Source organism: Nicotiana attenuata, unplaced genomic scaffold (genome assembly GCF_001879085.1).
Source record: "Nicotiana attenuata strain UT unplaced genomic scaffold, NIATTr2, whole genome shotgun sequence".
Lineage (NCBI taxonomy): Eukaryota > Viridiplantae > Streptophyta > Magnoliopsida > Solanales > Solanaceae > Nicotiana > Nicotiana attenuata.
The window spans coordinates 180,643-195,385 of NW_017670709.1; the positions used below are offsets into that span (position 1 = coordinate 180,643).

The 14,743-nt window shown below is 37.7% G+C and overlaps 2 protein-coding genes across 8 annotated transcripts in view; one reads left to right on the forward strand and one right to left on the reverse strand.

Moving 5' to 3' along the window:
- Positions 1 to 6,887, forward strand: part of LOC109242521 (RNA polymerase II degradation factor 1-like) — a 63,283-nt gene extending 56,396 nt beyond the window's left edge. Inside the window, 2 exon segments of the mRNA XM_019409370.1 lie at positions 5,784 to 6,084; positions 6,086 to 6,887. Of these exon segments, the coding sequence (XP_019264915.1) occupies positions 5,784 to 6,084; positions 6,086 to 6,837 (1,053 nt within the window). The 3' untranslated portion in view covers positions 6,838 to 6,887.
- Positions 5,192 to 14,485, reverse strand: LOC109242523. Of its 7 annotated transcripts, none has more exons than XM_019409377.1 (8): positions 14,188 to 14,485; positions 11,909 to 11,963; positions 11,510 to 11,821; positions 11,312 to 11,414; positions 9,071 to 11,239; positions 8,373 to 8,546; positions 8,217 to 8,276; positions 5,192 to 5,603 (listed from the first exon to the last, which is right to left on the reverse strand). In XM_019409377.1, exons 1-5 carry the CDS (start codon positions 14,201 to 14,203, stop codon positions 10,541 to 10,543), a joined length of 1,185 nt encoding a protein of 394 aa, XP_019264922.1. In that variant the 5' UTR covers positions 14,204 to 14,485; the 3' UTR covers positions 5,192 to 5,603; positions 8,217 to 8,276; positions 8,373 to 8,546; positions 9,071 to 10,540. The 7 variants fall into 7 exon arrangements, with proteins under 7 accessions (XP_019264922.1, XP_019264921.1, XP_019264918.1 ...); XM_019409376.1 differs by lacking the exon at positions 14,188 to 14,485 and having other exon boundaries at positions 9,071 to 9,354; positions 10,555 to 11,239; positions 11,909 to 12,049; XM_019409373.1 differs by lacking the exon at positions 14,188 to 14,485 and having other exon boundaries at positions 9,071 to 9,434; positions 9,618 to 11,239; positions 11,909 to 12,049.
- Between the last annotated feature and the right edge of the window lie 258 nt (positions 14,486 to 14,743).

Sequence of the window (14,743 nt, forward strand, 5' to 3'; positions counted from 1 at the left end):
CATGAAATAAGCCAGATTATAGTGCAGTGTGGAATGGCCAGCCCTCAAATGTCCAAGTTCAGAGGGAACTCAAGGTCCCCAAGGCAAGGCTCATAAGAGGGGGGCGGAACTTAGAGTCTAAGAATAAGTGTAAGTGCAATAGAGGGGGAATTAGTAAAAACCATGACAAACTAGTGGTCGTGCCCAGCAATTAGGATGCTGGCACACCCCTGACCAGCCTGTCAGCTTGAATTTGAGAATTAGGACCTATTGAAGGTCAGGTTCAGACGTGGGCAGTAATTTGGATACTGCCAGGCCATGAACTTTAACTCAGCACACAAAAGGGAATGGGGGTATGGGGGACTTATAACAAGCAGTAAACATAAAAGGAAGTAATATACAGAACATGAGCAACAAGGTAGACATGAATAGAGCAACTGTAAAGTAAACACATAGGGAAAGAGCTGAAATCAAAATTGAGACATACCAGTTTCAGGGAAAACAAATAAGTAAAAACAGCAGTCTTGAAAAGCCAAGTTGCAAGCAAAGCAGTACAAAAGTCTCAGCAGAGAGTAGAGAGTTTGAAAGAGTATTGAAAGTATGTGTGTGAGAGTATGAGTATTGGACTTTAGGATTCAGAAGTTCAAAGTTCTAAAGTTGTAAAGTTTTCAAAGCTTAAAAGCCTGTTCAATGCAGAAGGGTCGAGCCCCTTTTATAGTGCAGCAAATAAGCAAGAAAAATGTAAGGAAATAACATTGTAATCAGTCTCCCTTTAGTTAAGGGATTCTGATTTCAAACGGGTAAAAACAATTAAAGAAAGGGGTTTGAAAAATATTTTCCTAGCAGTATAATAAAGGGTAAGTACATAGAAGCTATTTAAGGCAACAAACTAATAGTACACAGTTTGTAAAAAAAAAAGGAAAGGGAATCAACCAGTAAAATCAAAATTTCAGCCTTTTACTTGAATGAATCAAGTCAGGAAAGGGGTAAAGAAAGGTTCAAGTAGGGAAAATCAGTAACAATCAAGTGAACACAATTAAAGGAATTCGGAATCAATTAGTAGTTGGCAAAACCTTTTTGAAAGAAGAGTTCTCATATATAAAATACACAAATATGTAAATCAAGAAAGGACTATCAAGTTATTTAGAAGAGAGTTTAATCAAAGAAAAGTTCAGAATCATAAGCAAAGAGATACAGGTTCAATTTGCAGACTCATAGTTAGTCTGAGAGTCCAGGGTCCCAAAGTGGAACCCTAACTTGAACACAAAAATCAAATTCGCCAAAGGAAACCCCAGTCCTAGGGTTTCAAATTGAATCATACATGAATGGGAGGAGGCAAGCCATTGAAACAGACTCGAAGGTCTATTCAGAGCCTCATGAGAAACAAAACAATATGATAGCACGTTTGGAACAACAAAGGAAGAAAGCTAATTCAAGATCATAGAGAACATTTTTGGAGAAAACTCGGAACTTAAACAAGTTCAGAAGAAAGAGATGATACAAACGTAAACAAAAGCAGATAAAGCAAGAATATGAACATAGTCGAGTAAAACAAAAAATAAAAGAATCTCAACGGTGAACACACATAGTAAAAGAGTACAGGAAGCATAACAAAGATTAACACAGGAATAACATGTATAGTAGAAAAAGAAAAGTAGAAAGACAATACATGCGTAGTAAAAAAAAAATCACATGAACATGATATAGACAAACACACATAAAGCAAAGAAGAAGAAAAATTAGAAAGATTTTTGGAAAAATCCTTTCAGAAACCCTAAAATCGAAGACGGATTATTTTGAAAAGAACTTTTGGGGAAAACACTTTAAATGGCAAGAAAAGCATAGATACAGTATAGATCTAACCAAATAATGGTGAAAGAACCTCGAATAGCTTAGGGTTTCGGAGAATCCCTAGAAATGAGAAAGGCTTGGAAACATGTCCGATCTTGAGTCGGAGAGGTCAAGAATCAGGTTCTTGAGCCTTGAATCTGCCGGAGCATGGCTGGAGAAGCCATGGAATCAAAGATCGGAGAAGATTGGAGGGAGAACCATCGAAGTCAGCCTTCCAGACTTCGAACATTCAAGGTTTAATGGTGGAGAGGGTGGGTAGAGACCATCCATGGCCTGGGAAGCCATGGATTCCGGTGAAAAAATACAGTGAAGGAAGGTGGGAGGAGGCTAGGGTTCCGAAGAACTAATGAGAGGATTTGAGGCTGTTTTGGGATTCTAGGGCGGCGGGTCAGGTGAGAATGAGGGGGATTAGGGTAGGTCATTTAGTTTAATTATGGAAGGGTGAGTTTTGGCCGTTGATCTTGAGTGATCAATGGTCAAGATTTAGACGGGTAGGTGGGGAACGGGTTGGGTCGTTTGGAATTTGGTCGATTAATTGGGTAGAATTGGGTCAATTTAGGGGACAAAATTGAAATAAAATGGGGCTGTAATTGAAATAGAAATGGGGCTAAATATTAAATAGCCAATTTTCCCTTTTTATTTATAAAAAATAGTAAAGATGATTTTAAAAGTAAATTAAAAATACAGGAACAATTAATAGTGTATAAATATTATTTTAAAAATACTGGACCTAATTTTACAATTATAAATGCTATTAATCTTAAAGTAGGCTACAATTGCAATTATATGCAATTTAGTCTTTTAAATACCAAATAAATTTGTAAAAAATATACGAAAATTCACCCTAGCTATATTTTGGTATAAATATGAGAATAAAATAAATTATTCACCAAAATTGATAGTTTTGGGAATAATTACTGATTTTGTATTGCTAAAATGGACAACAAATTGATTTTAAAAAATCTTTAAAAATTAGGAAAAATATCAAAACACTTGGGCATGCTTATATATGCGTATATATGCTATTTTGAAAGTACTTTGGATATAAAAAATTACATAGGGAAAAATTGGATATCAACAGCTGCCCCTCTTTACCCGGGAAGGATGAAAGAGTTATCGGGTAAAGATATGATGGTCAATTTTGACCGAACGAAACGATTTGAAGAATTTTGACCGAGCTCTGGTTCCTGAGCCGCCTACATATCCTTGGTTTTACAGGAATCAGGTCGTATGTAGTTCAGGATCCGTCGACGTAACATGCCGATGGAGATTTTTTCAAGAGCGGACGAGATATTCAGGTTGGGGTAGCGTTGCTATGAGTTTAACAGGGCTACGGAAACTGGAGCGAGATCACTCCTGCTGAGACGGCTGTTGCTAGCCGGTGTACCTGCAAATGAATAATACCAATATATATTGTGCGCAAATTTAAACGTGATGCAAGTTCCCGTTGGACCATGAATGCTGTCTTTGGACAGTTAGGATGACGTGCTCGGACTATGGTGTCCTAGGCCATGAAACACATAATAAAGGATTCACGGGCTATGAAATGATGCTCTCGGGCTATGAGAATGATGCCTCTGAACCATGATGCCTTTGTATAATGCGATGCAGAGATAAAAGTGGGGTCCTCAGGCCATGGCATGATGTTCTCGGGCTATGAAAATGGTGCCTCTGAACGATGATGCCTTTGGATGATTTTGGCGATCTTTCAACCCATGAAATGCAGGATTTGGCGATCTTTTAGCCGATGCAAGTTTTAATAAAATGGCGATATTTCAACCGATGTAAAGTGTAAATATAAATGGCGATCTTTCAGCCGATGCAAGACTTAAATAAGGTGGCGATATTTAGCCGATGTAAAGTGTAAATATAAGTGGCGATCTTTCAGCCGATGTAAAGTGTAAATATAAATGGCAATCTTTCAGCCGATGTAAGATTAAGATAAAATGGCGATATTTCAGCCGATGCAAGATTAAAATGAAGTGGCGATGTTTCAGCCATGCAAAAATATAAGTAAAATGGCGATCTTTCAGCCGATGCAAGATTTAAATGAAGTGGCGATATTTCAGCCATGCAAAGTGTTAATAAAATGGCGATCTTTCAGCCGATGCAGGATTTAAATGAAATGGCGATATTTCAGCCGTGCAAATGGAGACAGAGCTTATGCAATTATGGAGACAGAGCTTAGTCTCGGAAGGCAGAATAGTAGCCTTATGCAATGCAAAAATGCAAATGGAGGTAGAGCTTAACCTCGGAAGGCAGAATAGTAGCCTTATGCAATGCAAGAAATGCAAATGGAGGTAGAGCTTAACCTCGGAAGGCAGAATAGTAGCCTTATGCGGAAGATGAGAGACGAGTAGTAGTAAAAGATTCTTAGCTGATAGCGGATAGCTGGTTGTTGATTGCGACATTCTGGCTGCTGGGGATATCGGATAGTGGTTGTGAAGCGATAATTTCGGGAGTTGTATTTCTGAAAGTAAGAGTGTGTAAATGGATTTGCTGATTTGTGACTTGGGTGCCTGCATCCAAAGAAAAATCGTGAGTTTTGTAAAGGAACCGGTTAGTTCGCGTTCCCGCTGGGTTCGCTTGACTGGCTTGTCTCTGTTTATGGTGATACTGTAGGTACCCTCAGGGCAGCGTTGTCAAACAAAGCGATTTCGATAATAGGCATGCATGAGTTATGTTAAAGGTATGATATATGTATATATATTTAAAAAAAAAAACAGCTTTAGATGAACCAACGACCGCGACGTGGTTCAAAACATTGCGACCTTTCTTGCTACGGAATTTTGAGGGTCCTCCTCAAAATTCTGCCCCAGTTTAGTGGGTTGCTGCTTCTGACGGCTGCTTGTGGTAAATGGCTGAAATTACTTCGAAATTTTGAGGGTCCTCAAAATTCTGCCCCAGTTTCCAATTGCGGGGGGGGTGGTCAAATTGTGACGGTTTTTTACCCCCTCAAAAAGAATTGTGGCGGTTTCTAGAAGTGCCACATTTATCTTTGCCACGAGCATTTTATGGCGAGTTTTTAAAACCTCCACGACAACCGCCACAAAATGAATTTTTAATTTGTGGGAGTTCTTGAAAATAATTAGTGGCAGTTTAGAACCCCCGCAATATGATTGCAACATGTCAAAAAAAAAATACTGTGGTGGTTTATAAACCCCCTCAATATGATTATAATGGTTCCAAAAAAAAAAATTGTGGGGGTTTTTAAACCCCCACGATATGTTAAATATTTTTTTAAAAAAAAAATTATGTGGGGTTTATAACCGCTGCAATAGGATATTAATATTAAAAAAAATAGTGGCAGTTTATTTCCGCCACAACAAATCAAATTTCATAAAAAATAACCATAGTGACAAACATTACAAATTCAAATTCTTACGGAACTAAACAAAAAGTTTATCATGAACAATGATATCTGATATAGTCACCAACCAACTAAGATAGTAAAAATGTATGTATCATTATAAGATTGAGCTTTATTAATTTTCACTATGAACAGAATGGAGTACTATTTGCTCGCTAAGTCTCCATACATTGTGCCAAAATAACACTGTCATGCGAGGGCTAAACCTTTTACTAGGAAATAATTAATGTTGTGAAAACCTGAACTTGACTTGACTGAGAACAATGGATGTTGTGACCATACTTTCTCAGTTGCTCTGCATCCATGGGTTTCAATTCATCCTCCCTAAACGTTTATACTTGTTTTTGACATGTTTTGTCCTCTTCCCCTGGGATAGAACATCAAGTCTTCTTCATTCTTTAACCTGCCATATTACAGCTTCAAAACTTCAGTTGGATCAAGATATTAATTTCTAAAAGAAAAAGGAACTGTACTTATGAAAGAGTCGAGCATTAACACAATCAAATATTTTATTTTCTGTTTAAATCTGCAATCATGTGGCTAACTTCTCTAGATGTCTTTCTTTTTCACAATGGCGTGATAGCCTGTAAGGCCATCAACACAATCTTCGGGTTATGGTCAGCAGTTATTTCACCCACGTGGCGGAGCTGCTCCCCCACAATGGGGACCCCGAGGTGGTCATCCTGGGCAGTTTCCAGGTTATGATTACCATCAAAGAGGACAATATTCATCTCGCAGCCCACAATATCCACCTCCTGCCTATGGAAATTATCCTCCACAGCAAGCACCAAGAGGCGGATTTGGTCAGGGTTGGGAGCAAAGGCCTCCGGCCTCTATGCAGGGACCTCGGTTACAGGTTGGTGTTTGTAGTTATTAATTGCACTATATAGCCAATGCCTCAGCATTTGCTTCCCTCTTTAACATTCATACTCATGCTTTCTGGTCCTTTAACGGGCCTGCCTTCTCAGGCAAACTACAACTATGAGCAGGCACATGGTCCAGATTATGGCCAGTCATACACTCATCACCAAGCACAGCATGGACAGGGCTATGGGCATGGATACACTGATGTAAAATATGATCACCAGATGGCACCACAGAATCAGTATGGAGGACATGGACCTTCTCAGCCAACTTCTTACCCTCAAAGTGGTGCACATCCCAGCTATGGCACACACGAACAATACGGTAAACCTCCTTCATATGGTATGCATCCACAGGCTTCCCATTCGCAACCTTACAGCCATCCCAGGGCTAATCAACCTGGAGAAGTGCCATATCAGCAGGGTCCAACTCCATCAACTCAAGGATATGGTGCTAGTATGCCGCAGCAGCAGCAGCAATACCCCTATGCATCCAGTGGGCAAATGCAACAAACTTACCCTGCATATGGATCCACCGCTACCGCCGATGGATACAATCACCCACAAGCTGCTCCAGCTTCTGGTCCTGGGTATCCTCAGCAGAGGGCCCAGCCTGTTCCTGGATATGGTCAGCCTGTACCACAACCACCTTCTGCTTATGCCCAAGCAGCCCCTGCTGGAGGTTACAGTTCCTACCCTTCACAGCCTGCTTACACTGAACAGCAGGCGACAAACAGTACACAATATCCTATGACCTTCGAAATACAATATTAACATTGTCAACCTCAGCTTAGAACTCCTCTAGTTTCACCTCCATATCATGTTCTTCGGCCTACAGTAATGGAATGTAGAAGCATGTAAATCATTTCCACAAGATATACATAAACCCCACATTTAGTCATCTGAAGAAATGAATTCAATGGAACATACATTTATCCTGGATGACTATTGTTTATCTCAAAACCAGAACCACACAATGGAACCGAACATTACATGTTGAGGTTTGGGTTTGGTTGGCTAGGACCAAGAGTAGTAGTCAGAGAAGGATTGTAATCACTCGGTCTTCTGACCTTACAGGGTGCGCCCTGGACGAAAAATGCGTGCACAGAGCAGTCAGTTGAACGTAACAACATATACTTGATGTTGGATAAAGAATTATCCATTAACATCTGATAAGCTCCAATAATGATAAATAAATGACTAACAAACGAACAAAAGAGAAAGAAACAGGTCTGAGGAAGTCAGCTCTTATACGGGAAGGGGATGAAAGATGTTGCTTTCAAAATTTTATTGGACTAAACAAGACTCAAGGGATAGCCCTAAAACTATAATTTTCTAGACCCTGCTTTCTCCCAAATGGATAAACCACCTACACAAGAGGTAAAAAATCTATCTTCTTTTAATCGTAACTAGCTGATCAGCTATTACACGTTTTAGGTACCTCAAATATGATGCCATCCAATGCCATGGCATTACTAGCTTCCTCTACTGATCTCATTTCAACAAAAACATACTTCTTTTCATAGTTTATATAGACATTGACAACAACATCCCCTGAAAATTTTCAACAATACTCTGAGCATCTGAAAGGTAAATTTAGTTGTACTTATATGACAAAGGAGGACAAATTTTAAACTAACATGGACCAGCTGTGTTTCTTCCAATTGCAGACATAACATGACTAAAAAAGGTCGCAACCGACTGTATGAGAATCAGTGTCAAGAGAAACAAGTGGTATGTATGAGAGCAATCAGAGATAGGTCATAGAAAATCAGCTTTAACCATGAGGTAAAAAAGAGAAAACTACATGCAGATTTTCTCTCTCAACAGATAGTGACTTCAAGGGATATCTTCAAAAATAAATATCAACTATTTGACATTAGAAATAATAATAATAATAATAATAATAATACATGAAATGAGGTTGGTTCTGTGATGTTTTACTATAAATTATTAAATTTCAAAATATTAATTCTTTAAACATAGACTTGAATAGTACTTTGAGCACCATTCAGAAAATTACCACATAATGAACTACTATGCAATGAATACAGGAGAGAGTGTTCATCTAGTTTGTTTCAACAAATAAACATTATATGAAAATGTCAAAAAGACCAACTATTTCTTGAGATCGGTGGAGGGTGGTCTAATACCTGTTAATTTGCATGAGTCGGACGTCCTCCAACATAAACTCGCCGAGCATGCCTAGTAGCCTGATAACAAAACAAGTTAGGGAAAACTTTAGGTTAAAAAAGAGGAACTCATAAGCACCGTGATCTTGAAAAGGAAATTACTAACACATTAACAACCTGTTGTGTCATTGACTGGATTGGGATAACAGGAAGAACTCCAAACTACCACAACCAACAAGGAACAAATAAAATACAAATATGCTCTTAACTCAGCATTAGCCTCATAGAGTGCTTCTTCGTATTTCAAACTTTTGGCTGATACACCCTTGGTAGTTAAACTGACGATATCATCTGCAAATGCATACACATTGGACTTTGCCTTATATACTACTTCAATATGATGACTTCAACTTCATTATATTTTTGAGAAAATTGCAGTAAAATGGCTTATAGCATGCGTATTCGATTGTTCTGGTATACGTTGATCTTTGGCTGATTACTGTCTGAGTTTTAACTTCATACAAAGATTTACCTTCACCAATATTTTCTCATGCATGAGAATTTTTCTAGGTATAAGCTTCTTTATAAAGTAAAGCTCCGTATGTCAAGCTCTCCCCTAAATGAAATGGTGTTTGTGCAAAGTATAGGATTGCAGATCTTGAGAAGTGAAAGAGTATAAATTTTTTTTGTGACATGTGAACATCTCTGACTAAAGGCACATTTTCCTATCAATCCAAACTTATGCCTCCAATTATCATCAGTGACATGCAAAGATTGAACTCACATTTCTACTTGGAACTGTTTCTCAGGATAAGATTGAGAATCTTGATAAAAGCATTGAATCCACACAACTGAAAAGGGAGTGTTGACAGTACCTAGCCCGATGCTAAAGGAAACATGTTAGGAAACATTCCAGGAATTGGTAGGTTGGTCCCAGGAACTTAACCGCAGATTGCTTTCCACTCTTCTCATCATCAAGCAGGTCCCGGATGGGGAAGTAGGCAGCTTTTTTATAGAGCTCAACAAGATCTGAACCAGTTATCCATCACACAATCCAGCAATGCGGTCATAGTCAATGTTATCTTGTACCTTCTCGCCCCTCAGAATAGTTCAAAATCTCAGCTCTCTCTTTGCAGTCAGGCATACTGATCTCAAAGGCCTGAGGAAGGCGTCGAAGAATTGCTTCATCAAGCTCAGATGGCCGATTAGTAGCAACAAGTACCATAACCCGGGCATTATCTAGATAAGCATTATCTCAGTAAATAAAGTCACAAAACTTTATCGGTAGACCACATTAACTAGCTAAGAGACATGACCATCTCAAATTGCATAACTTGCTGAGAAAATTTTGCAGCAAATGAGTGGTGATTCGTGAATGAAAGCTACTAATAAGGAAATCATCTCATTAAGGAGTGAACCTACGATCTGTGGTAAAACCATCCCATAAAACCATGAATTCAGTCTTCATGTTTGTTAATGCCTCATTGTCAGTAGCCTTGTGCTGACCCAAACAGAGGCAACAAAGATGCAATTGAAAATTGCAGCATGACGTATACTTCAAACGATACGAAGTGAGTATTTACATTTCCCTATTAAAATGATTTTGAAAGAATAAATGAATTCTGTATTAAGAAATATAAGTAAAACAATATAAGGAGTAGAATTTTACATTCAGAAAATATTTGTAACTACCAAACAGGCAATTCCTGGATGAAGATGAACAAGACCTGTTTTGTTCTTCCTTAAACATAAAAGCTAAAGAAGTCTGCTTCACACCCATTGTCAGCACAGTGGGGCAAGTAGCCCAATATTGCCTTCTTAGAACATAAGACAAGATATACAAAACAAACAAACAAACAAACAAACACCAAACACAACAAGAAACCAAAAACCCTCAGTTTCAGAATTACTTCACCAAGTAAACAATAAATAAAAACAAAACAGCCAATCTACTCCATGACTCAATACCATTATAGGTGGAAGTTAAAGAACCAAAACGTAACCATGCATTTTGATATGGACTTCCACACTATGTCAAAGAAAAATGTGACAGTTATCAACATAATATCAGCTGCAACATTAATGATGAAACAAGTACCTGCAGCAGCCGTAGTGCCAGGTAACATTGCAGTGGTAGGAGGTGCCATATCATGATCACCACAGATTAAAAAGAGGTGAATTAAATAAAAAAAGGTGAAGCAAATATGAATATCATTTCTAAATATGCCTTCAAACCAAATATGGATACCATTTCTAAACATACCTATACACCAATAAATGAAATAAATATTACTTAGTTATGCAGTACTGTTACCTTCATATAAAGCAACATATTAAGAAAAATTCTATTCAAACATACATGTATCTGATGCTAAGTTAGTAGCAACATTTGCCTTTGCTACATCATCAATTATATGGTCCGTAGCTAGTTGTACATACTCATCACCATCACTAAAGAACTGTTCGAGTTCTTGCTCTTGGTATGGTTCATTCTCATATACTTCATCCTCCACTACTTCTTCTCCCATATCATACAGATCTCTTGGCTTTAGATGTACAGCAACACTCCACCCTTTATTGACAACATCATCCACATAGTAAACTAGTTGTGCTTGAGATGCTTCGATATAAGGCTCATGTTCTTCACGTTCACCTGTATGAATCAATTTTTCAAAATTAACACAATTTAAGTTCCAACGATCCTTTTTATACCCTCTATCTCGAGCAGTATCAGCCCATCTACATTTGAAAAGAACCACCGTGAACCGACCATTATAATTAATCTCAACAATATCTTCTAACTTCCCATAATATGGTAACTCTGCTTGCCTTAAATATCCGTCTACACTACTTGCAATACATGATGTTTTAGAGGTTAAGAAAACTCCACTATTCTGTGTTTGTAGACCTTCTTCTCGAGCCAAACTTCGAAATTTGGACCCATTGATGTTATATGCAGTAAAACTTCTTGCATGTGCCGATGGACCTCGTGCAAGAAACTTTAGATCAATAGACATTGTATCTATTGTTTCTGGATTCATAATCTAAATCAAAATAAAATTGTCTTAGTGTCATTAAAATCAAATGTAAATAATAACTAATGATTACTTACTCACCCGCTTTTGAAACCAATCAACAAACTCTTTATTAACTCTCCTCTCTATCTCAGTAGGCGATGGTCTTCTTCTTGAACTCCTCCTTATGTACTGTCTAAATTCGCTATAAGAAATAATTACATTAACGTTAAAGAACATGACTAGCCTACTTCAAACATTACAATGATAAAGAATATAAAGTTCGGATGAGTTACTCACTCCACAAATGGCGTGACAATTGCACAGTTCAGAAGCACATATCGATGAGCTTGTAGTTTTTGCATATGAGTTAAAGGGAATGTAACCGAAGCTGATGCAGGTTTACCTAATTGAGGGAAGATAGAGGACCTTCCAGAAGGCTCATTGATATTTGGGTCATCACGAACACGCCTAGGTCTATTGAATCTTGTCTCAATATCCTCAATATACCGAGAACAAAAGGTAAGAGACTGTTCAGCTAAGTAACCTTCAGCTATAGAACCCTCTGGTTGTGCTTTATTTCGTACAAATGACTTAAAATGGCCTAATTCCCTAAAAAAATAATAGAAAATAAGTGTATAAATTATTTAAAATGACCAGAATACAAGTATATTCAAATTAGAAATGTTAATATTTTACCTCTCAATAGGATACATGTTTCGGTGATGCACTGGACCTCCCAGTTTTGCTTCTTCTGCTACATGGACAGACAAATGAACCATTACTGTAAAGAATGATGGAGGAAATAGTATCTCCATGTGGCAAAGTATGCTTTCAATGCGCTCTTGAAGCTTATCAAGCTCCAAAAGATTCAAGGTTTTGCTAGAAAGGGCACGAAAAAATGAGCAGAAGTCCACCAAAACTGCAACTACATGGTCTGGCAACACATTGCGGATCGCTAATGGTAGGAATTGCTCTAAAATAATATGACAATCATGACTTTTCAATCCAAAAATCTTTTATTGTACCAAATCAACACATCTGGAAATGTTACTTGAGTAGCCATCTGGTACTTTAATATTCTTCAAAGTTGTAAGGAACAACTTTTTGGTGTCCACCTTCTTTTTGTTATCAGTCACAAGTGAAAACACAGCAAGATGATATTTTCCACTATCATCCGGCCAAAGATCACGCCTTATGCCCATTTCTTTTAGATCCTTTCGGGCATTAATATTATCTTTTGATTTTGATTTATCATGGAGCAACGTATATATGATATTGTCACATATATTCTTTTCGATATGCATAAAGTCTAGATTATGACGTAACAAGTTAGATTTCCAATAAGGAAGTTCAAAGAATATACTTCTTTTGTTCCATTGTTTAGTTGCTCTTCTAGATCTTTTCCCGCTAACATTCAACTCTACTCCTCTCCCTTCTTCAATTTGTCTCAAAATGTCCGACCCTGATAATTTTAATGGTGGATTCCACTCCTCTGTACTTCCATTAAAACGTACTCGATTCAACCTAAACCTATGATTTCTTCTCAGAAAACGTCAATGACCCATAAAACACCACTTTTTACTATGACGAAGACGACAAGGTTCTGTGTCAAAGTTACAAGTTGGGCAAGCAAAACCAGTATGTGTGTTACAGCCAGATAAGATACCTAATCCAGGAAAGTTACTGATTGTCCACATAAGAGCTGCATGTATTCTAAAATTTTCATTCAATGATGAGTCAAACGTTTCAATACCATCATTCCATAACTCACATAATTCCTTCACGAGGGGCTGTAAGTACACATCTATCTTATTTCCAGGCATTTGCTTGCCTGGAATGATCATTGATAAGATGAAGGAGGTGTGCTTCATACACATCCAAGGAGGAAGATTGTATGGAATCAAGAAGACTGGCCAAATACTATAGGTAGTACTCATTGTTCCAAAAGGACTGAAACCATCAGTAGCAAGGCCTAACCGAACATTTCGAGGATCCGAAGCAAATCCAAAATGAGTCCGATCAAATGTCTTCCATGCCTACCATCCCTTGGATGCCTCATCAACCCATCCTCGTTACTGCTTGAAGCATGCCATCTCATATGCTCAGCAGTCTTACAACACATAAATAATCTTTGTAACCTTCGTTTTAATGGGAAATAACGTAGAACCTTTGCAGCTTGCTTTTTCTTCTTGTTAGGATTCCATTTAGATGTACCACAATGCTTACATGCTTCCAATTCTGAGTCACCTTCCCAGTATAACATACAATTATTTGGACATGCAGGTATCTTGATGTAGTCAAGGCCAAGTTTGCTAATGGTTTTTTTGGCTTCATAAAAGGAAGGAGATAACTTTGCATCTTCAAATGCATCTCTCAACAAATCTAGTATCATAGTCATTGCCTTGTCACTTAATCCACAATAGACCTTTATATGATACAATTTTATTAAAAACTCTAGCTTTGTGTACTTGCTCCCTTCATACAATGTTTCACTTCCATCTTTGAGAAAATCATGAAAGTCACCAGAATCCTCCCTATGCCGCTCATTTGATGTTTCATTTGAACCCAATGGTTCAGATATCCCTACATCAGCCGCTTGGTGCCTATAGTGCCCAAATGCATCGTTAATCATTGTTTCTATTGGATTTTCTGGGTGAAACATCTCTTGCATAACATCTCTATCTCCAGAAGGCTCTACTACCTGTTTCTCACCATGAAGATTCCAAATGACATAATTTTGAGGGACTGGCTTGCAAATTAAATGATCCTGCACTATTTCTCTTGTTTGCCACTTGCCAAAACCACATTTAGGACATGGACATCTGATTGTATGTTCCACAGCCGCATTCTTAAACGCAAAATCAAGAAATTTATCCAAACCACGCAAGTATTCGTTTGTGTTCCGTGGCTTTCCAATCCATGATTTATCCATTGGAAAGTAATAAATAAATTAACAGGAATCGATTAGAATATACCTCCAAAAGCAGTCATCCAAGTCTACGAGTATCTTCAGATTTGACTATGCTTCCAATCTACTCCAATAATTTCAAATGCTCTTTCAAACAAAGTTAATTCCAGAAACTGACACAGGACAGAAAGAACCAGTGAAGAATTCCTACAAAGGACTCCTTATATGTATGTTCGTTCATATATCTAAGGATAGCAAGCAGTAGAAAAAACAGGGCCAGAAGTACAGACGAAGAAAAACCTAATTAGAAGAAATTTCAATATTCCCCACGGTTATTGCTTATGCAGGATGGACTTGCCGCTTTCCTTGCTTAAAATAAACCGTCAGTGCTTCCAATTATTTAAAACTTTAACAATTTATGAGAATTAATAGTATTATAATATTAATATAGAGAACTTTCCCACTCTTATGAGTTATGGTAAATATTAAGTGCTTTAAAGAAGGTATAAAGTTTTTAAAATTTGTGACCCAAAAAGGGCAAGGATTCTGAATAGAAAATAACGTTTAGGGTTAAGAAAAATGTCTTTGGGGCACTAAATAGCTTTTCCTCTATTCATTTATTT